Source organism: Zootoca vivipara, chromosome 3, assembly GCF_963506605.1.
Source record: "Zootoca vivipara chromosome 3, rZooViv1.1, whole genome shotgun sequence".
In the NCBI taxonomy this organism is placed as follows: Eukaryota; Metazoa; Chordata; class Lepidosauria; order Squamata; family Lacertidae; genus Zootoca; species Zootoca vivipara.
Window position 1 is genome coordinate 72,572,609 of NC_083278.1, and position 20,460 is coordinate 72,593,068.

Genomic DNA, 20,460 nt, shown 5'->3' on the forward strand with positions numbered 1-20,460 from the left:
CTAACTCCATTGCCCTACTGAAAGGAGTCTATTGTCCTAGTTATTCTGGCACTAGGGGTGGGTGTATTTTACTGGTTTCAAGCTGGAAAAATTCCAGTAAAATTGGGTTATTTTTCTGGAGCATAAGTGGAAATAGAAATACTTTAGTTTCCTTTTCTGAATCTGCTGGACCTCTAAATGTAGATATGTGTTTGTTTGTTTGTTACATTTGTAAATCACTCCTCACCCCAGGATTTCAGGGTGGTGAACACACATAGCAAAACCATTAAACAGTTAATTCAACCAATGAAACCAGTTCACAAGTAGCATAAAAAATAGCCATACCCAAATGCTTTGTGTGTTTTCAACTGCCTTTTTTTTAAAAAAGGAAAAACTAATCAGAGTGGCAGCTTTACCTCTATAGGTACGGAATTTCACAAATGGGGACTAATACAGAGAAGTTCTTATCCCTTTTCAACACATAGCAAACTATGCTTATTGATGGGGACATGAGACAGGCCTCCCCTGCAGATCACATGGGGAGCCAACCTAGGGAGAGGCATTCTATCAGGTAGCTGGGCTTTAAGTCATTTAGGACTTTACACTTTAAAGTTAGCACCGTGAGTTGGGTCCAGTCACAAATGAATGGCCAGTGCAGTTTGTGCAAAATTGATACTATGTGATTCCTTCTTGCTGCATGACTCAGAGCCTGTGCTCTTGCACTTTTATTTTATACTGTACTTCAGTGTTACACGCTAGTGCCTAGAGGCATCTGGGCAGGCCATGAGTTGCACTTCACACATAAGGGCCTCCCTGCTGTGGGAAATGACATTGGGAGGTAGCAGCCTGCCCTGCCCTGAGGTGAACTGTGCAGAGACCCCAAATACTGGCTTCTCTGTGTACACATAGTGCAGCTGTGGGCATGTGGCATCATGGCAAATCCAGGTCTTGGGAGGCCTATAAATCCCAGGAGGCAAACTGACATTGCAACAGATTCCAGTAAGTTGTTTGTTTTATCTTTGGGCTGGACATGCTTTTAGTATTTCTGGTTTTATCAATGTCGTGAGTTTTATGGGAGGTTTTACATTGTATCCTGTTTTATTATTGTCAACATTGTTTTTTTTTAATTAGTAGTTGTGCAAATACTTTAAATAAAACAAAACAAATCTCAAGACCATACTAGGGGTGGCTTCCCCATGCACCTTTAGTAATGTTAGAAATCTGAGGTCAGCAAAGCAAGTGTCAGCTAATGGGCTAGGTATGTCCAGAGAACCAACATTCTCCTTTCCAGGAGCTGAAGCAATGCTGCTATGGGAACGATCAAGATCATGGTATGTCTCAGCTATTTCAAAAACAAGTCTGACTTCCCAGTACGTTGGTACCCGACCTTCCAGAGCTGCAGATGAGCAGCGACTCTTCCCCTCTTTGCAGTCTTTCCCAGATGCTCTAAAGTGCACTCTTAGTGCCACTCCAATTTACTCCGACATGAAAGCGACTCGAAGACCCTCATCACAGCTGAGTGCAACAAGCGTGCTTGCAGATGCTATTTGCGATGAAGGGTATGTGACAGGATGCTTATTATGGCCAGCCGATTGTCATGTCCCAGGTTTGTGCAGAAAGGCGTGCAATTCCACCCCCCCCCCCCTTTCCCCAATTCTTTTCCGGCTCCGGTGAGCCGACCAGTTCTGCTGGGTCCTACTGCTTGCCGTCTTTCCTTTCAGACCATGTGCCACATCTGTTTGTTGTTGCGAGTGGCGATACGGCTTGATCTCGCTCGCCCTGCCTTGAACTCACTCATTCCAGACTTCTGGGGGAAGGATTCCATAGGCTGGTGGGGCTTCAGCACCAGCGCCGCTGGACAGCTCCACACGCAAGAGCTGCGCAGAGGGGCTCGTTGGCGTCGGCGGCGCACGGAGTGAGGCGCTTGGCGTCTCGTCCGGCTGTGAGGTTGCTCTGTGCGCCGCAGCCTCTCTTTCGCCTTCCTCCCAGGCAAGCCTGTGGTTTTAAGCGGCGGAGACCCTCCCCTTTCGGGGCGGAGACGGGGCGGACTCTGGGCGTCCGGAGCACGCATAAAACCCCACCTCCCGCTTCAGGACTGCAGCTACAATTGGCTCGATGAGGCACAGGGAGAGATGTTGAGCTGGCTGCTTCCACCCATGGCTCTGCACACACACAGGGGCGGGTTGTGCCGGGGAGAACGGGAGGCTGGGCTCCGAGGCGGCGGAGGCGGTGGAGGAGGAGAAAGCGGTGGTGGCGGCGGTGGCGGCGGCGCTGCTGCTCCCGCAGCCTGCCTGCCTCCTTCGGTGACCGAGCCGCTGCTGCTGCTGGGCTGCTGCCTGCGGCCGGACGACCCGGCCGAGCGGGGGCTGCTGCTGGCGCCGGCGGGCGAGATGATGGCGGAGGGCGGCGGCGGCGGCGGCCAGAGGTTCAAGGCGCTCTCGCTGCTGGAGGCGGCCCGCTGCCGCTACGAGAGCCTGCAGATCTCCGACGACGTCTTCGGCGAGTCGGGCCAGGACAGCAGCGGCGGCAACCCTTTCTACAGCACCACGGCCGAGTCGCGCTCCGCCTCCGACGAGGACGCCGACGAGGAGCGCGAAGCCCCGGACGGAGGACGCAGCCAGCGGGGAAGGACGGCGGGGAGACGCGGAGCCAAGCCAGCGGCCGAGCAGCAGCAGCAGCAAGTGCCCGGCGGCTCGGAGGCGGCTTGCCCGGCGGCTTCCCAGGAGCAACAGCAGGAGAAAGAGAAGGTGGAAGAGGAGGAGGTGGAGGACGAGAAGAGGGGATGGAGCCAGAGCCTGAGAAACACCGCGACCCCTTCCTTCAAGGATAGCAGCGGTAAATCGGCTTGTTCGTGTGTGTGTGTGTGTGTGTGTGTGTGTGTGTGTGTGTGTGTGTGTGTGTGTGTGTGTGACGGTGGGGTGACTCGAATGCGTGGGTCTCTTAAGTGTGCGCGTGGGGGAGTAGCAACCCTTCGCCCGTCGTTCCGAGGATTCTGTAAAGTGCGTTGGGGAGAAGTGGGGAGCTACTGGGTGGTGCCTAACACTTCCTGGTTAGGGAAAAACCCGCGAACTTAGGGAAGAGCACAGCTGGACGGGCTCCCGGGTAGGTGCATGGCTTCCTCCTCCCCCTGTTGGACGGTTCTTCTTGCAAGGAGCGCCCCGCTTAATTCCCAAAGACGGTGGCACAATCGAAAGTGTGGCTCGATCTGTAATGGGATGGTCCCCTGTTGCATCAGTGCTGCTGCTGCTGTGCCTGGCCAGGAAAGTGTCAAGAGATGTGTGCGTTTTATAAATGGATAACGGCGATGCTCTTCTATCGAGTGACCCTTCCACATTGTGGGGTGGCGAGGAAAGAACCCCCTTTTGAAGGGGGTGACCCTGCCTGAGCAGAGCCATCTTCTGTGTGAGCTCGAACGAGAGGAGGATGCTGATCTGCCAGTGCCAGACTGCAGTCACCGCTGCTGCCTAGATCTGCCCAGAGGAGAGGAGATGCGGAAAAGGAGCATCTCCTGGAAGCAGAGGAAGCTGCTTTAGAGCAGGTCAAAGCTAGTTGATCCCAGCTAGTTCAGTGTTGTCTACACAGACTGGCAGCGGCTGCTGGGGTTTTCAAACAGTAGCTTTCTCAGCTCTACCTGGTGTCTTCTGTATGCAAGGTCCTTCCCCCTTATTGTTCTCTTTCATAAAATGTAGAAGGGGAGTGGGAAACTGGTATTTATGATGTTGTATTTTGACATTGTTGTAACCTGCCCTGGGACCTTGTGTGGAGAGGAAATCTACTGAATAATAATGACCACTAATAAAAATAAGGGAACTAAGCCAGGCTCCATCCCAGTGCCACTCTATCTGTTTAGAAGGCAAAGCCACAAAAAAGTCTCAGATCAATTATATTTTCCAGTTTCAGAACTGGCTGTGTGGTGTGATCTGTAGAGTTTGAGGGAGCTGCGGAGCATTTAAAAACAAAGCACCTTGGAAGTGTGTTCCTGAAAAGGGGACCACCCTGTGCAGTAAAATGGTCATCCTTTCAAATAACAGAGCATTTTGGAAATTTATGCTCAAGAGAATCCCTCTCTAACCTGACTGGTAATAAGGAAGCCTTGGGTGTTCAACTGCTGAGACAAGCCGTCTCACTGCATCTTGTAAAGAGTGGGGCAGCAGACATAAATGAGCTGCAAGATCCCCAGAGCTAGTGCGACAGCCCAGCCCTGAATGTCTGGCTGCATCCTGGCCTCATTAAAAGACTAGCTTGTAGGGCAGACTCGTCTTCATCATGCCTGTTAGTCATTAGGGGAACAAGCTTTTCTTAGGCTGGGGCCTGGGAAATCAGCTGTGCAGGAGGAGAATGGTGGCTTTCAGGAATGGATGCACAGAGGTTCCTAAGTTTTCTTTGGATATCACTTTAACTAAGTGTAGATCTACATGCAAGTCAGAAACTTTGAAAGCTTAGTCATTGGCAGGCAGGGCTTGGCTACTTTTAGAAAATGACATCTGCTTCTTGTTTATGATTGATTATTTATGAGAATGGTTTATATCCCACCTTTTAGGATACAAATCCTTTCAAGTTTGCTTACAATTAGCATTTAAATTACATTTTTAAAAACAATCAATATCAACATATAAAACATATTAAGAAGTTTTGGGGATTCTTCCTCTGGGGCAGTTGGTGGCAGGTAGAGGTAAGTCTACCTGGAGGAGGTCTTTTGAGATGTTCTGGTTGGAGGTGGTCTTCTGAGGTGGTCTTTGCCTTGTCCCTATCTCTCCCGGGATCCCAGGAGGGGCAGGGATTAGCAGGATCATAAGCCCTTCTACGTGGATGATTCCAGGAGAGTTCACAAATGAAATGTTCACCACTCGGTGACTGCAACAGCTAGTGATGACTTGCCTGTACAAAATGGTAATTGTGCATGTCAGAATCTGCTTTTATGTTGCTCAAATACAGTAATTTTTGCCCATAGAGACAGTTCTACCAAGAGCCAGTGGGTGATGAGTTCTAAGTGACAATGGTGCAAGTGTGAATCGGCCCTAAGGATACCTCCAAACAACAAAGTGTGTTAACAAATGTGTGGCTCTTAACAATGTGAAATACCAGGTTTTATAGTATGTGGTGGTGAAAAATGTTGGATGTAGCCTGGTTAAAATTATATTGTAGCATTTTTCCATTTTCTTAATGAAGAACCCCACCACTATACTGGATGCATTCACCGCACTGAATTGCAAGAACTGGACAATGTGAGCAGAATTTGGCAACAGCTGTGTAGCAAGTAGGAGTGGGTGTTGCTCCAGTTGGAATTGCTTTGGAATTATCCAACTGTGTATGTGTGGTGGGGGAGTTCGTCTGTTTTCGGAGACTTCTTGTCTAGCTCATAATTTATTCAATTGGTTCTCAAAATTGTATGTTGGTTTCTCATTTTGTTTAAGCCCTGGATACTATATTTACACCCCCATCACATGTGAACATCCCCTCCAACGTAACACCAAATATGCCTTGTTTATTTGATTTAATTTGACTGGTGTTAAATACCATCTCCAAACTAATTTATAATCATTTTCTTTTATTCTTATAGACAAAAAGCTCATACCAAAATAAAAACTTAGTTGGTCTTTAAGGTGCTACTGAAGGAATTTTTTTATTTTGATATACTTTGTACACTTCTTGTATTTAGCCCATGTGCTTGGTAAGACCTATGCCCTAGTTGTGCTCCCAGGTCTACAGTGACTTGAGCTGTTGCAGGGGAGAGGGGAGATTTACAAAGCCAGTATAAATTTACAAAGCCAGTATAAATGGAACCTGAAGTCCCAGGCTTTAACTCACTCTGGTTGGGGAGCTTCCCTGTGTTACATCAGGCAGGTTCAGAGATTGCACAGCTCATTTTCTCCCAAGACAATGGGCCAATAACTCGGGGATCCCAAAGCTCTAAAATCCACCCTTTAGCTGCTCCATTGATGCTGTGATTTAGTGTCCTAAAGGTAAAGGGACTCCTGACCATTAGGTCCAGTCACAGACGGCTCTGGGGTTGCATGCTCATCTCACTCTACAGGCCGAGGGAGCCGATGTTTGTTTGCAGATAGCTTCCGGGTCATGTGGACAGCATGATTAAGCTGCTTCTAGTGAACCAGAGCAGCGCACAGAAACACTCACCCCGTCGCAGGGATTCGAACCACCAACCTTCTGATTGGCAAGCCCTAGGCTCTGTGGTTTAGACCACAGCGCCACCCGCATCCATAGTGTCCTAGTCTTGAATTAAAAAACAAAAATGTTTTCAATTTTTGTACATTTAGCTGTAAGACAGTCTGGCCCCTAGTCTTACATTTAACTCTTTTCACATCCTGAGCTGGAGAAGAATTTTGCAGGGAAGAGACACTGACTTTGCAATACATCTGAGCTCTAGAAGTCAGACAAATATATACTCCGGACCATGTGACTGCAAACTTCAGCAATCTAACTAGTTGCCAAGGTCTATTTTGTCTGAATATTTTGTATAGCCATCTTAGGTTGCTGATCTCAAAACACTCACTTAAGAATCCATTTAAGAACATGAGACTGCTTCATAGAGTAGGGCTGAGGAAACCATAGTGTACCTTGTGTGATGATACTTTTGTTCTATAATCCATTAGCTTGTGAGTTAAAAATAAAGAGTGGACTTCAGTGTAGCACCAAGGAGATTGTTCCATCAGATATCATCTCTCCCCCCCCCCCAAACTACTTGTTGCAATCCTAGAGCAGATTTGGAGGAGGTGGAGGGAGGCAGAGTAAGATGAGAGACTCCTGCTAAGGCACGTGTTGCCTCTGCAAGATCACTTTTTCTGTTGGAGTGAATGTTATTATTCCTGTTAATAAAAGTTGGTAGCTTGCATATGGAGCTGCTGGGCACCAAAACGGCTGGAGCCAGAAGGTCCCTGATGATGCTGATGGGAGGGAAATTTCCAAATATGCAGTAAAGCTTGACTTTTGGATTAAGGCCCTTGCCCTACCACTCCATTGCAGGGGGACTGACAAGGGAGAGCAACAAATGGGTTTGAGCTTATCCTTTCCATGCAGAAGGTCCCAGATTTAATCCCTAGCATCTCTAGTTAACAGGGCCAAGTAGCAAGTGACAGGAAAGACCATAGAATCATAGAATCATAGAGTTGGAAGAGACCACAAGGGCCATCCAGTCCAACCCCCTGCCAAGCAGGAAACACCATCAAAGCATTCCTGACAGATGGCTGTCAAGCCTCTGCTTAAAGACCTCCAAAGAAGGAGACTCCACCACACTCCTTGGCAGCAAATTCCACTGCCGAACAGCTCTTACTGTCAGGAAGTTCTTCCTAATGTTTAGGTGGAATTTTCTTTCTTGTAGTTTGAATCCGTTGCTCTGTGTCCGCTTCTCTGGAGCAGCAGAAAACAACCTTTCTCCCTCCTCTATATGACATCCTTTTATATATTTGAACATGGTTATCATATCACCCCTTAACCTTCTCTTCTCCAGGCTAAACATACCCAGCTCCCTAAGCCGTTCCTCATAAGGCATCGTTTCCAGGCCTTTGACCATTTTGGTTGCCCTCTTCTGGACACGTTCCAGCTTATCAGTATCCTTCTTGAACTGTGGTGCCCAGAACTGGACACAGTACTCCAGGTGAGGTCTGACCAGAGCAGAATACAGTGGTACTATTACTTCCCTTGATCTAGATGCTATACTCCTATTGATGCAGCCCAGAATTGCATTGGCTTTTTTAGCTGCTGCATCACACTGCTGACTCATGTCAAGTTTGTGGTCTACCAAGACTCCTAGATCCTTTTCACATGTACTGCTCTCAAGCCAGGTGTCTCCCATCCTGTATTTGTGCCTTTCATTTTTTTTGCCCAAGTGTAGTACTTTACATTTCTCCTTGTTAAAATTCATCTTGTTTGCTTTGGCCCAGTTGTCTAATCTGTTAAGGTCATTCTGAAGTGTGATCCTGTCCTCTGGGGTGTTAGCCACCCCTCCCAATTTGGTGTCATCTGCAAACTTGCTCAGGATGCCCTCAAGCCCATCATCCAAGTCATTGATAAAGATGTTGAACAAGACTGGGCCCAAGACAGAACCCTGTGGCACCCCACTAGTCACTACTCTCCAATGCTGGAGACCCTGGAGAGCCTCTGATCAGAATAGACAGCCCTGGGCCAGATGGATGGAGAAATAGGCTGGCCTGCTTGCTACGAATTGAAAATGCTTGGCAGGCGACTCTAGGGCAGACAAGACAAAGTGCTACTTTGTACCACCTGTGAGTTTTAATTGATGGAAATCCCTACCATTTGATGTGGTGATGGACCTATAGCCAGCTATTAAGATGGGATTAGGCAAATTTCATGGAGGACAAGGCTATCAGTGGCTTCTAGTCCTGACATCTAACAGGAACCTCTAGGTCTGGAGACAGTTTTCAGCTGAATATCAGCGGGAGAGGGGCTGTTGGTTCCTACCAGGCTTGTGGGCTTTCTGGAGGTGTGTGACTGGCCCCTGTGGGAAGAGGGATGCTGGGCTATATTAGGAGCGAAAGACCATTTTCAGCCTGAGGGCTGCCTTCCTTCATGGGGAGCCTTCTTGGCTGCCATGTGCTAGTGGCAGCAAACTGCCGGTTTGAACCTAGAACCTAAACAAAATGTAGTCCTCTATTCTGCAAACGATGAAGATTTCTTGTTAAAAACGGCATGGAAGCTGGAATCAATATAATAAAACACATTCTTGCTACTTCTTCTGCCTTTAAGCAGTTGTAGGTTTGAAATCTTACTTTTGGATGGGAAATGCAAGCTAAGGATGAAGATTCCTAAGGAAAAGCCAACAGGAGCTGGGAAGCATCCTGTTCGTGACAATTTATCTATTATGGGGTATGATGCAAATGTTTCAGAAACTTAAAAGTAAGAGAGAGGGAAGCTGTTGGCAACACGTACAGAGAACCAATTTTGTCACGGGGGAAAAATTGCACGTGAAAAGGGCATTTGAGAGGAACAGCGGGGACTGCATCCAGCGGTCATCAAACTCAGTTTGAATGTAACTAACTTGGGTCCATTGACTGTGAGTCTTAGTTAGATCAAACCCTATGCATTGCTGATTATATTCTAAAACTAGAAGGTTCAAAAGCAAATGGGGGACAAGGTGTGTGAAAAGAAAAAGGGCTTTTTGGATGTGGGGACACTTCCCCATCACCCATTAGACGGAGGGCAGGGAGTGCAATAAATATGGGGAGGAGCTCTAGCTGAGTTGGAGAGCAAATGCTTTGTGTGTAAAAAGCCTCAGCTTCAATCCCCTACTTCCTACAGATAGGTCAGTGAAAAGGACTTGTATTTGAAACACTGGAGAGCCACAGCTATTCAACGTAGCAAATAATTCTGAGGTAGATGGTTTGACATGGTATAAAGGTAAAGGGACCCCTGACTGTTAGGTCCAGTCGCGGATGACTCTGGGGTTGCGGCGCTCATCTCACTTTACTGGCCGAGGGAGCTGGCGTACAGCTTCCAGGTCATGTGGCCACTGCCAGCATGACTAAGCCGCTTCTGGTGAATCAGAGCAGCACACGGAAACGCCGTTTACCTTCCCACCGGAGCGGTACCTATTTATCTGCTTGCACTGCGTGCTTTCGAACTGCTAGATTGGCAGAGAGCAGGGACCGAGCGACGGGAGTTCACCCCGTTGCAGGGATTCGAACTGCTGACCTTCCGACCAGCAAGCCCTAGGCTCTGTGGTTTAACCCACAGTGTCACCTGTCCCTCTTGACATGGTATAAGGCATCCTGTATTCCCCGCACCAGAAAATGTAAGAGGAAAGGTAAAATGGATGCTTTTGTTGAGTTTCCTCCATTGCAGGGAGTTGGACTAGATTGGGGTCCCTTCCAACTCTATGGTTGTATGAAAGAGCATTCTTGCAGAATCGCCGTGAATACAAATATCTGCCCCACCCCCACCCCGCTGCAAATAATATTTACTAATACATTGTTTCCTCACTTGTCAGCCCTGCTCAGTCCCTAAAGCGGCTGCTAATGTTAGAAAAGTCGGGTGGGGTGGGGAAGAGCATATCATGATAATAAAGCAATAATAAAAACAAGCAGAGCTAAAAATAATAAGAAGCCTGAAAGTACAGCAGCAGGGGAGCAAAAACTCCAAGCAAAGCAATAGCTTGGCAAAAGAAAAAAAAAATCTTTTCGGTTTGCTGAAATTGCAGAAAAGGGGTGGGGGTGGGTCAAACAGGATTCTGGAGGAAGTGAGCTCTACAGTCTAGAGCAGGCATGTCAAACCTGCGGCCCTCCAGATGTTTTGGACTACAATTCCCATCTTCCCCAACCACTGGTCCTGCTAGCTAGGGACCATGGGAGTTGTAGGCCAAAACATCTGGAGGGCCGCAGGTTTGACATGCCTGGTCTAGAGCCAGTCTATGTTGTGTGTCAGTCACAACATTTAGGAAGCTGCCTGATCTCAAACACGCCGGACCACTGGTTCAGCTACCCTGTTTCTCCAAAAATAAGCCATAGCAGGATTTTTAAGTATTCAATGAATATAAGCCATACCCTGAAAATAAGACATAGTGATAGGCGCAGCAGCAATGCCGGCCATGGCAGGAGGAGGAGGGAAAAAAATAAGACATCCCCTGAAAATAAGCCATAGTGCGTTTTTTTGAGGAAAAATAAATATAAGACGGTGTCTTATTTTCGGAGAAACACGGTAGTTCAATACTGTTGACTCTCTAGGATTTCAGTGTACTTCCCCAGTGCCAGGGATTGAAGCTGGTACCCTCTGTCTGCAAAGCACCTCCTCTACTACTGAGCTACGGCCCCTCTTCATGACCTCCAAAGGCAATGGGACTTGGAAGAAGCACAGTGCTAGGGGCCATGTTACCTCCCTGACCAGACCTCTGTGGGTTATCTCAAGAAGGACAATAAAGGTGGAATGAGAGCCAAATGTTGCAATGCTAACAGCAGGCGAAGTTGTCTATTTTTTTCATAGGACCAGGATATGTACATTGAGATCTCAGCAAAAAGAAAAATTTTCCTTAGGAGAGCCAGTCTCTTCATGCAAATGGCATTAGTCATTCCTTTTCTAGAGAAGTGCTTTTTAAAAAGGGTAATTTTTCTTTTAGAGGAGAAAATCTCGTGGATCTTACAGCTGGGCTCATTGAATCTGTCAATCTTTTTGCAGTGTTGGAGGCATTGCAATGAAGCAGAGAGATAATATAAATAATATAAATTCTAGACTATCTCTATTATATAAAGCTTTTCAAAAGTGTGACAGAACATGTCTCCCCCCCTTTTCTGCTTATTTAAAGCTTGTGATTTTTCAACATTATAAATCTTCTTAGCTTTTTCCTTTAAAAAAATGTTCTAGTTATGCATGATATCTGTCTTGCAGAATAGAGATTGCAAAATTTTAAGTACCACCAGTTTTTCTTAAGGGATGGCATTTATTATTGCAATTGAGATATGAAGGAATTTTAGCATAAAATCAGTACACAGACCCCCCTCCCCAGGTTTATTTTTTGGTCAGGCAGTTATTTCCTTTGCATCTATAAAATTCTTCAAGAGGCAGTTACAGTTAAGAAATATTTGTCAAGAATATTATGATTTTTCTAAAAGGGAATTAGTATCTTTGAGTATCAACAAACCTGCAGAGAGGAATAACTAGTAGATATTTCACACTGGGCTTTCGAAAAGCTTAGTCTCTCACCAAAGGCTCTTGGGTGAAATTGGCAGTCATTGGATAAGAGGACATGCTCTCTTGGGGATCTGTAATTGGTTAAAGAACAGAAAGCAGATGCTAAGAATAAATGACAGCTTTCACACTGAAAGGAAGTAAGCAGTGGGGATCCTCAAGTATCAGAATCTGTTCTGTTTAACTTACTCAGAAATGCTTTGGCATTACAGGTAAGCAATAAGTCTCTGCATGGACCTCCAACCCAATCTGATTTGTAAGTGCTGCTGAGGCCCTGTCTGTTTCAGACTGATTTGGACCTGTTGTTGTTTAGTTGTTTAGTCGTGTCCGACTCTTCGTGACCCCATGGACCAGAGCATGCCAGGCACTCCTGTCTTCCACTGCCTCCTGCAGTTTGGTCAAACTCATGTTCGTAGCTTTGAGAACACTGTCCAACCATCTCGTCCTCTGTCGTTCCCTTCTCCTAGTGCCCTCAATCTTTCCCAACATCAGGGTCTTTTCCAGGGAGTCTTCTCTTCTCATGAGGTGGCCAAAGTATTGGAGCCTCAGCTTCACGATCTGTCCTTCCAGTGAGCGCTCAGGGCTGATTTCCTTCAGAATGGATAGGTTTGATCTTTTTGCAGTCCATGGGACTCTCAAGAGTCTCATCCAGCACCATAATTCAAAAGCATCAATTATTCGGCGATCAGCCTTCTTTATGGTCCAGCTCTCACTTCCATACATCACTACTGGGAATGTTGCAATGCAAGCCGATGGGATTTTTAGAGTTGTGTAAAACTCAGGTGCAGATTAGGTCAAACTAGGTCCAGATCACTACTAGTGATGTAGTGATCTGGACCTAGTTTGACCTAATCTGCACCTGAGTTTTAAACAACTCTAAAAATCCCATCGGCTTGCATTGCAACATGCAAATGGCTATAACATTCTTGGTTTCTGACATAGCGGCATGAACTTTGTGGATATGGTAGCCACTATAGATGAGCGCGCAACCCCAGAGTCGGTCACGACTGGACCTAATGGTCAGGGGTCCCTTTACCTTTTATAGAAGGGGTTAGCCCTGCCAACATTCCAGGTGTGTTGTTCCGGCGCTTTATATGTTAGCTACCTTGAAAGTTTGCTTTTTTAAAACAAAAAACAAAAACAGGCTGTGAGTGCTCGGTTCTCATGCTGCTGTATTTGCCCTGTTCCTTATAGCGTGGGAAGCAGCATGAGGATATCTGAGCAGTGCCAGGGGATATAATATAGATATGGGAGTCTTTTCAGGGTTGTCTTTTTCAGTGAGAAAAAGTAGTATGTACATTGGAGTCACAGAACAGAACCTATCATATCGGGGTAGATTTGCAGCAGCAGGAGGAAGTGAGGGGAGAATAAAAAGATCTAGTTTTAATCATGTTTATAACATTTAATAATGTTCATAAACATTTAATAATGTTAACACCTGATGATGATGGTGGTGGTACTGAATTCAGAAGGTTGTGGCTAAATAATATGCCCACAAAGTTTGGCTGTTTGCAAGAGCATGTTGTCTTTCCTCCCACAGAGCAAGCTTGTTTTCCCCTGCCTTTGTAATGGTTCTAAAAGATACAATTATCATTAATTGAATGCTGGTGGAGTCATCTGTCTTGCATCTCCCTCCACGCTTTAGGTGGGCTGTCTGCTCTTTCTTCTTAGTACACAGCCCCACTTGCAAGTTTGCTCTTTACAAGTTCAAACATCTCTTTTTCTTTGATGCCACCAATCAGGTTTCCCCTGCCTGGCAAGCCCTCTGCTCCTCGGTTAGCTGCCTCACAGGTGTGCATGATATCCATGCAGTGAGGGTTCTACATAGGTTTGTAACGAGTAGAATGATCAGTACTATGGTACTTTTTTCTGGAATAGCTTTGGAGAAGCACCAGCACAGATCTGCTCGACACAGAGGAATGAGCTATGTGCCTGTCACCCAGGCTCTTGCTGATGACTGCAAAGTGATGCTCTCTCCCTTCATATTTCTGTGCTTCCTGCCCCCATGCCCTCAACTCAGTCACTGAAGCACTCTGAACCAAACTGGGCTTTGCAATAAAGCCCAACTTCCATTCAACATAGCAAAAGCCACATGCAGCACTGACAGTACCAATCCTAAAGTTAGCCTCATTTGAAGCCCCTGGGAGTTGGACTTACTCCCAGGTAAGTGTGTGTAGTTGGGAGAGAAAGACAGTGTGCATTCTGATTTATCCAGGATTAAACTGGGACCCATTGCTGTATAAGTGGATATAAAGATAATACAGTAGGAGGAAGGAAAGGGCTGCAACCCTATTAATGCTGGAGAGGATCATGGCCTTATTCTCCCTTCATTATTTGTATATGCACTTACACAGGCATGAATCATTTGAGTGATGCTCTTATAGGTACTTCCCAAGTTTAATCCAGGATGAGTCTGAATGAGCACAGTCTGCTTCTCCCTTGCGGATAATCCATTCAATCATTTCAGCATCTAGAATGGCTCTGTGGGACTAAATGCAGAACAATGGAGAGATCCAGTCTTTAAAACCTTTGCAAGGGGTTGCTGCTGATGTAAACCTGGGAATTCTGGGTATGGGAGGAATTAATGGACTTGTAATTAAGAATAGGAGAAAAGGTTGATGCAGTTCAAGGTGAATCTACATGATTTGCAAATAATAATAATAATAATAATGCATTGAAACAGCCATCCTTCAGAATTTGCACTTTTCAGAATTTTGCAGTGCAGTTCTTTATTCAATTAATGTCTGAAAATGCACATACTAGTGTGTATATAAATGCATACGTTATTGAAAAGAGGATACAAGAATGTGTTATATTAGAGGAAATTGATTTGCAAAAATGCGTATATTTGGAGAAATTGCATTCAAAAAAGGGTGTTTTAGGAGAAATTTGCACTAGCGTGCTGAATTTTCATGAGCACTTTTCTTTTCTTTTTACAAACCGATGTGGAAATCTGAAGAACCAAACTTAAAACGGGAACAATGAGAAACTAAGAGAAACAGGGCTGGCTCTAGGGGTAGGCTGGGTGGCGCAGGGCGCCGGGTCGGCAGGGAGGGGGGCGCTGTGCGGTGAAGCCGCATGGAAACCCTGCTGTGCTTGCCCGCCCGCCCACCAGCCGCGGGAAGAAACGGGGCGGGGGCGTCGGAGCAATCTGCGCACCACGGCGCCAGGGCGTCCAACCTGCTTAAGATGGCCCTCAAGAGAAACCAAAGTTGGCAGATTAGCCCATCCTTGGTTGTGACCAATTGATCAGGAGTTCTAACAAAGGCTGAGGTTACATGACCACTTCCCTGTGCTTTTAATTAGGGCTGCAAGCATTTGTTAGCTTACAGGGAACAAAGTGTATCCTAGGTATGTCTGTGCAGAAGTCCCATTGAGTTCAGTGGGGCTTACTCCCAGGTATGTGGGTATAGGATTCCAATCTTAGTTGATTAACCCACTATGGCTGCATTCCTCTTCCTACTTACCTAGGAGTTATCCCTATTGAATCCAATGGGCCTTACTTCTAAGTAGACACATATGTGATTGCACTGCAAACCATTGGTTGATTAATAATTAAATTAAGCATGCAAGTTTAAGAGTATGCTTGTTTCCTTTTGAGGCTATTTTGGTAATAGTGTGTTACTTGTAATAGGGAATGAAAAATAAAATAGCATTTCCGCGGTAGCCTTTGTTAAGGTAACTGTAAGTTTATCTCATGCATCCTTGCTAAAAATGAAATAAAAATCACCATTTATAACCAGTGCCGTGCCACTGTCAAAACCACCGTTGAATCATAGGTGACCTCTGTGTCCACTTCTAGCACTGGTCTGAAATGACAGCCCAGATTTCTTAAAGACCTCTGAAGACCCCAGAGCACATGTGCCTTCACTGGAAGGTGTTTTCGACCTACCTTTCTAGGAAACTTCACCTGCAAACTGCTAGATTACTGGAAACCTTTTGCGTACAATCCACTAGGAAATCCTAGGTGCAAAGCCTCCTTTGAAAAGGATGGGAACCGTCCCAGAGAACAATACAACCCCCCTTTACTAAGAGAATGTCACTGTGCCCCCATCTGCCAAAACCCCCCTCTCAGCTGGAGAGATTTTAATCAGGCCCACATGCCCTGCTATAGCAAAATCTAGACATTTATGCCAGGAAACCAAGGAGATAACTTGATTAATGCAGAGAGCTGGACCTGCCTTTTGGGAGCTGGCCATGTTTGCAAGATCTGCAGTGCTCTGCTGAATAGTGTGGAATGTTGACAGTTTTAGCTTTAAAAATGCTGTTATTTTCCTAAACGATGGCCAAAGAGAAGAAAAACATAGCAAACATAAGGACAGGTTATTTCCCCCTCATGCCATAGAACCACTTTTTTTTATTTTAACTTCAGCGCTCATTTGGGCCATGTTTTCTTTGCAGTTAAAATATTCTGAGTGGCAGTAGAAATGCACTGAGCAAGCACAGAGGACGTGCGCCTAGTGTCCTTGATTATGCAGGGAACTTTTGGCTTTTATTCATCAAATGTTTCCCTGGGGAAATGTTAAGAAGTTTAGAATGGATGGCTTGCAAAGAAGAGCTGGATCAGAACTTTAGCGCAATGCTGTTGTACCACCACCTTATATGGGGTGAGCCAGTTGACCCTTGACCTGCCTTCCCATCCTGAATAATATAGGATTGGCCTGTAGTTCAATGTAAAATGCTATGTCCTGTATTGATTCAATACAGGATACAGTTTGTCCTGTATTTCCACTCCTCCCTCCCACTCTGCCAAGTTAGGAATCCTCTCCAGATGCATTTGTGAGAAAGGGTGTGCAAAAGGTCAGGTATTTAAGCTCCAGGTGGTAAAGCACAGTCAGATTTACAAAGATTGTGTGTGTGTGTGTGTGTGTGTGAAATTCCAGAGGGGCCATTTAGGCTGGCAGAGATTATAATGGATGCTTTGAATTCATTTCAGCACCAGATGGGAGAAAAATTGCCCACCAACCCCTGACCCACCCTGTCCCATACTTTGCCAGAACAAAGGTGACAATCCTACTTTCCACTCATATGCTATATATCCTAAAGAGACATGGCGGCTGCAATCTGAGCAGTTGAGACAGCTACATACATCACAGAAAAGTACACTGGAATTAAGTGGATGCAATAATTAATCAGTTAGATGAACTGATTTAAAAATCTTGGGTCAATTTTAAAAGATCAGTTTTTTAGAAACCAGGGTTTGTTTGTTTTGGTTTTTTGTTTTTTTGTTTTTTAAAAAATAAATCTGAAAATGGGAAGGGGCTGATTAGAAGAGGCATTCCCCATTCTCTCATACAGAGGAGAGAATGCCTCTTCAAAGGTAGTGCTTGCTAATATGTGCACCCATCATCTTTAAAAGCCAGCTATTTCCTTTAGGGTGATTGTGTTGAGGCATCTGCAATATTTTATAGATTTACTAGGCCATTCTAAGCACAGGCTTAAGTTAAACCAGCATCAAGGAGGCCAGATCCGGAGCTAGTTTAGGAGGTTCAGGGAGGACGGAAATGCTGGCTGGACCATCCTGAGACCAGTGGGGTGGAAATAAACCAGCAAAACACAAAGAACCGGCTCAGCTGGTATCAGTATGGGAACTGTGCCCACCTGTTGACATGCGGGGACGAGTTCCCAGGTGCCCTGATCAGATGTGTAGGAATGACAAGGCTGCACAGAGATGGCTCATGGGAACGCAAACAACCAGGGGATGGAACACACAGCACGTGCGAAGAGCACACCCACAGGCAACAACAGCAAGACTGGGTAGTGAAAGGCGTTCAGAGTGCTGCAGTGCCCCAGCAACCCATATCACACACACATAAAACTTGCAAAAACACCAGGCGTCCACAGAGGATGCTAGTGGTACCCCCACACCCCAAAAGAAGGTGCGGTGTGCACACAGGGAGATGCTAAAGGGAGATGCTACCCAGCTGCTTTCCAAATAATAATGTGCAGTTTATTTAACAGTTTGGCTTCTCTTTGCAAACTCTGCATTTTTCACTTAGCACAAATTCGGTGACAAAAGGCAGGGCCTGGAGACTAAGCTGACATGGAAGCCTGATTTTCCGGTTTGAGAACGAGAGTCAATGTTACTTTGGACAGGAAAGTCAACAAACACTGCAGTTTAATCTCTCCGACATGCATGCTATATTCAGAACAGTACAGTGGAACCTTGGTTTACGAACGCAATCCGTTCCACGGAGGCGTTCGTAAATGGAGGCGTTCGCTCCCCGAAGGCACGCTTTTGCACGTGCGCGAAGCACCGATAGAGTGCTTCTGCACACGCACGCACGCCCTGCGCAGATCATTTCTGTGCATGTGCGAGCTACAGAACCCAGATGTAAACACTTCCGGGTCTGTGGCGTTTGTAAACGAAGGCGTTCATAAACAGAGGTAGTTGTAAACCGAGTTTCCACTGTAATAGAAAGAGTGTTGATAGATTTTGACGAGATGACTATCCCTTAATTAATGCTGGGGTCCTTTAAAAGAAGTCAGTAGATCTGGAAAAAGAAGTTATGTGAACGTAAGGCAGGCGCATTTCACAGAGCCCATGTTTCTGCAAGAAATGGCCATTTCTCTTTACCATTCTGCTCTTTGGAGGATCCTGGCCCCGTCCAGACTGGTGTCCTTTGATGGATGTATTTTGCAACATATTGCTTATTCAATAATAGTGTGGTGGTGGTGAATTTATACTGGCCCATCTATCTAATCAGTTGCTACGCAATGTTTTCCCAATGTTGCGACATGATCGCTGTCTGGAGGGGCGCACTCTGTCAACAGAGCACAACAAAAGTAGATAACTCAGCCCGGGACCATTTAAGAGTTACAGGATTTCAGCAGGGAGAGATGAGATATGCACTGATTGCAAACAAAGCAGTACATGTGCCCCAAAATGATTGCAGGCACGAAGAGTACTGAAAATAGGGGTTGCGCATAACCACCCTGATACCCTCATGAGCGCAAATCAGCATAGATGCAAAATAAGAAAGATGTGTAGTAGGGGCCCTTGTCACGAAAGACAGCAATATCACGAGCCATTAACTGAAATCATGTTCCTTTCAGTCTCATCTTCTGTATCTTCACTCAAAAGTTACCTGAGTTCAACGGGACTTACTCAAAATAAGTGCACCACCTATGAAGATGTAGCGCAGTTCAGCAACCTGGTGTCCTTCAGATGTTTTGAAGTACAACTTCCATCATTGTTTTATTCCTTATTATTTCATAAAATTTAGACACCACTAGTCCGTAAACCCATTCTCAAAGCTGTTTACAAAGAAAGATAAAACAATAGAAGTACCACTCAGAAAAATGAGCAACAATAATTTAAGAAATTAGAAAAGCTAAGATAACAATAGACTAAAGGGCTCCTTTAATGTGCAGGATGTCCTCCTGCCACCCAGAGCAGATGTGGCTGCAGCAGAAAAAGGATGTTAACCATCTATGGCCTTTTAAAATGGGGTGTGGTTGCTTTTAATGCCCCTCCCCACCGGTTTTAATGAATTTATGGTTTTGTTTGCTTGTTTTTGTTTTTCTGTAAAGTCACTTTCAGTTGCCTGTGGTAAGAAAAAGTGTCCAATAAATTTAATAATAAAAAAGGAATATAATCAAACATGATATCCCCTCTTTTACCCAGTTAAAAAGGGCCCCTGACCATCAGGTCCAGTTAGTGGAGTTCAATTCTCAGCAGATATAGTCTGTAGAGCCAGGGGTGGAGGAAGGGGGGCAGTGGGGGCAGGCCTCCCCCCAGCTGTAGAGCAGCCGAGGGCACATGCGGTGTGTATGGGCTCTGCTTGCGCGGCTTCTGTACAGGCTGCCGCTCTCGCCCGCCGTCCATATGGGCTTCCTCTCACACGGCAACTGTATGGCCGCTGCGCATGTGAGCGGCAGCCTGTACGGACTGTGCACATGTGGCATTCCGTACGGAATGCGCATGCGCGGGATGCCACACATGCGCAGTCCATACGGGCTGCGCCGTCCCGGGTCCTGGAAAGGGTTCCTCCGCCACTGTGTAGTGATTCAGCTTCTTCCACTATTGTTTTTGTCAGATGGTTCCTTTCATCTTCTCAAAAATCACAAAAAAGACTGACTTGCAGCACTGAGGTCTTAAGAGCAAATCTCATTGATTTTTGTGAGACCCCTGGCCTTTGTTCTAAGGGCTATGACCAGACATTTCCACTGTGGTTCTTTTTAAAAAGAAGGAGCACTGTGCTAGGTAGTAACTGCCACTCTTCTTGGCTCTCTGGTAAAAGAAGATATGTGAGTCACAACAGCCACTTGGGGTTCTGTCTGAGTGCTACATAAATAAAAAATGGTGTTTTCAAAAGGAGAATTGCCACTCATTTTCTCTGGGCACTGACTCAGCAGCAGTCTGAAATATTGGAATGCCACAGTCTTCGTCCTGTGATCCCGCCTTTGATAACAATTTGAATGGAAGATTGAAATGTGCTAATGACTGCAGCTAGCACCCTGACTTTATTCATCAAGGCTGCTTCCTTTTACTGCTCTTGGAGAGGAAATTCTTACCCCTTCAGGAAATGTGTAGCTGGGGCAGCTCAACCACAATAGGGAAACGGGGATGACTGCCTGTCAAAGATTTCTCAGTTACAGGTAGGTAGCCGTGTTGGTCTGGATCGAAGTAAAATAAAAAAATTCCTTCAGTAGCACCTTAAAGACCAACTAAGTTTTTATTTTGGTATGAGCTTTCGTGTGCATGCACACTTCTTCAGATACAGTGAAATGGAAGTTTCCAGGCACTTATGTAGAGAAGGGGTGGGGAGGGGTGGGGATGGGGAGGGGGGATCACTCAGAAGGGTGGTGGAAATGGGTGATTGACTG

The 20,460-nt window shown here is 45.9% G+C and overlaps 1 protein-coding gene across 2 annotated transcripts in view; it reads left to right on the top strand.

The window, feature by feature from the left end:
• The first annotated feature begins 2,098 nt into the window (after positions 1-2,098).
• PGBD5 (piggyBac transposable element derived 5) overlaps positions 2,099-20,460 on the top strand; it is an 86,011-nt gene continuing 67,649 nt past the window's right edge. For both annotated transcript variants that reach the window (XR_009557368.1, XM_035108475.2), the window contains exon 1: positions 2,099-2,814. Coding sequence is in view for 1 of the 2 variants with exons in the window: in XM_035108475.2 (XP_034964366.2) it covers positions 2,112-2,814 (703 nt within the window). In the remaining variant the exon portion in view is untranslated. The remainder of the gene's footprint in view (positions 2,815-20,460) is intronic.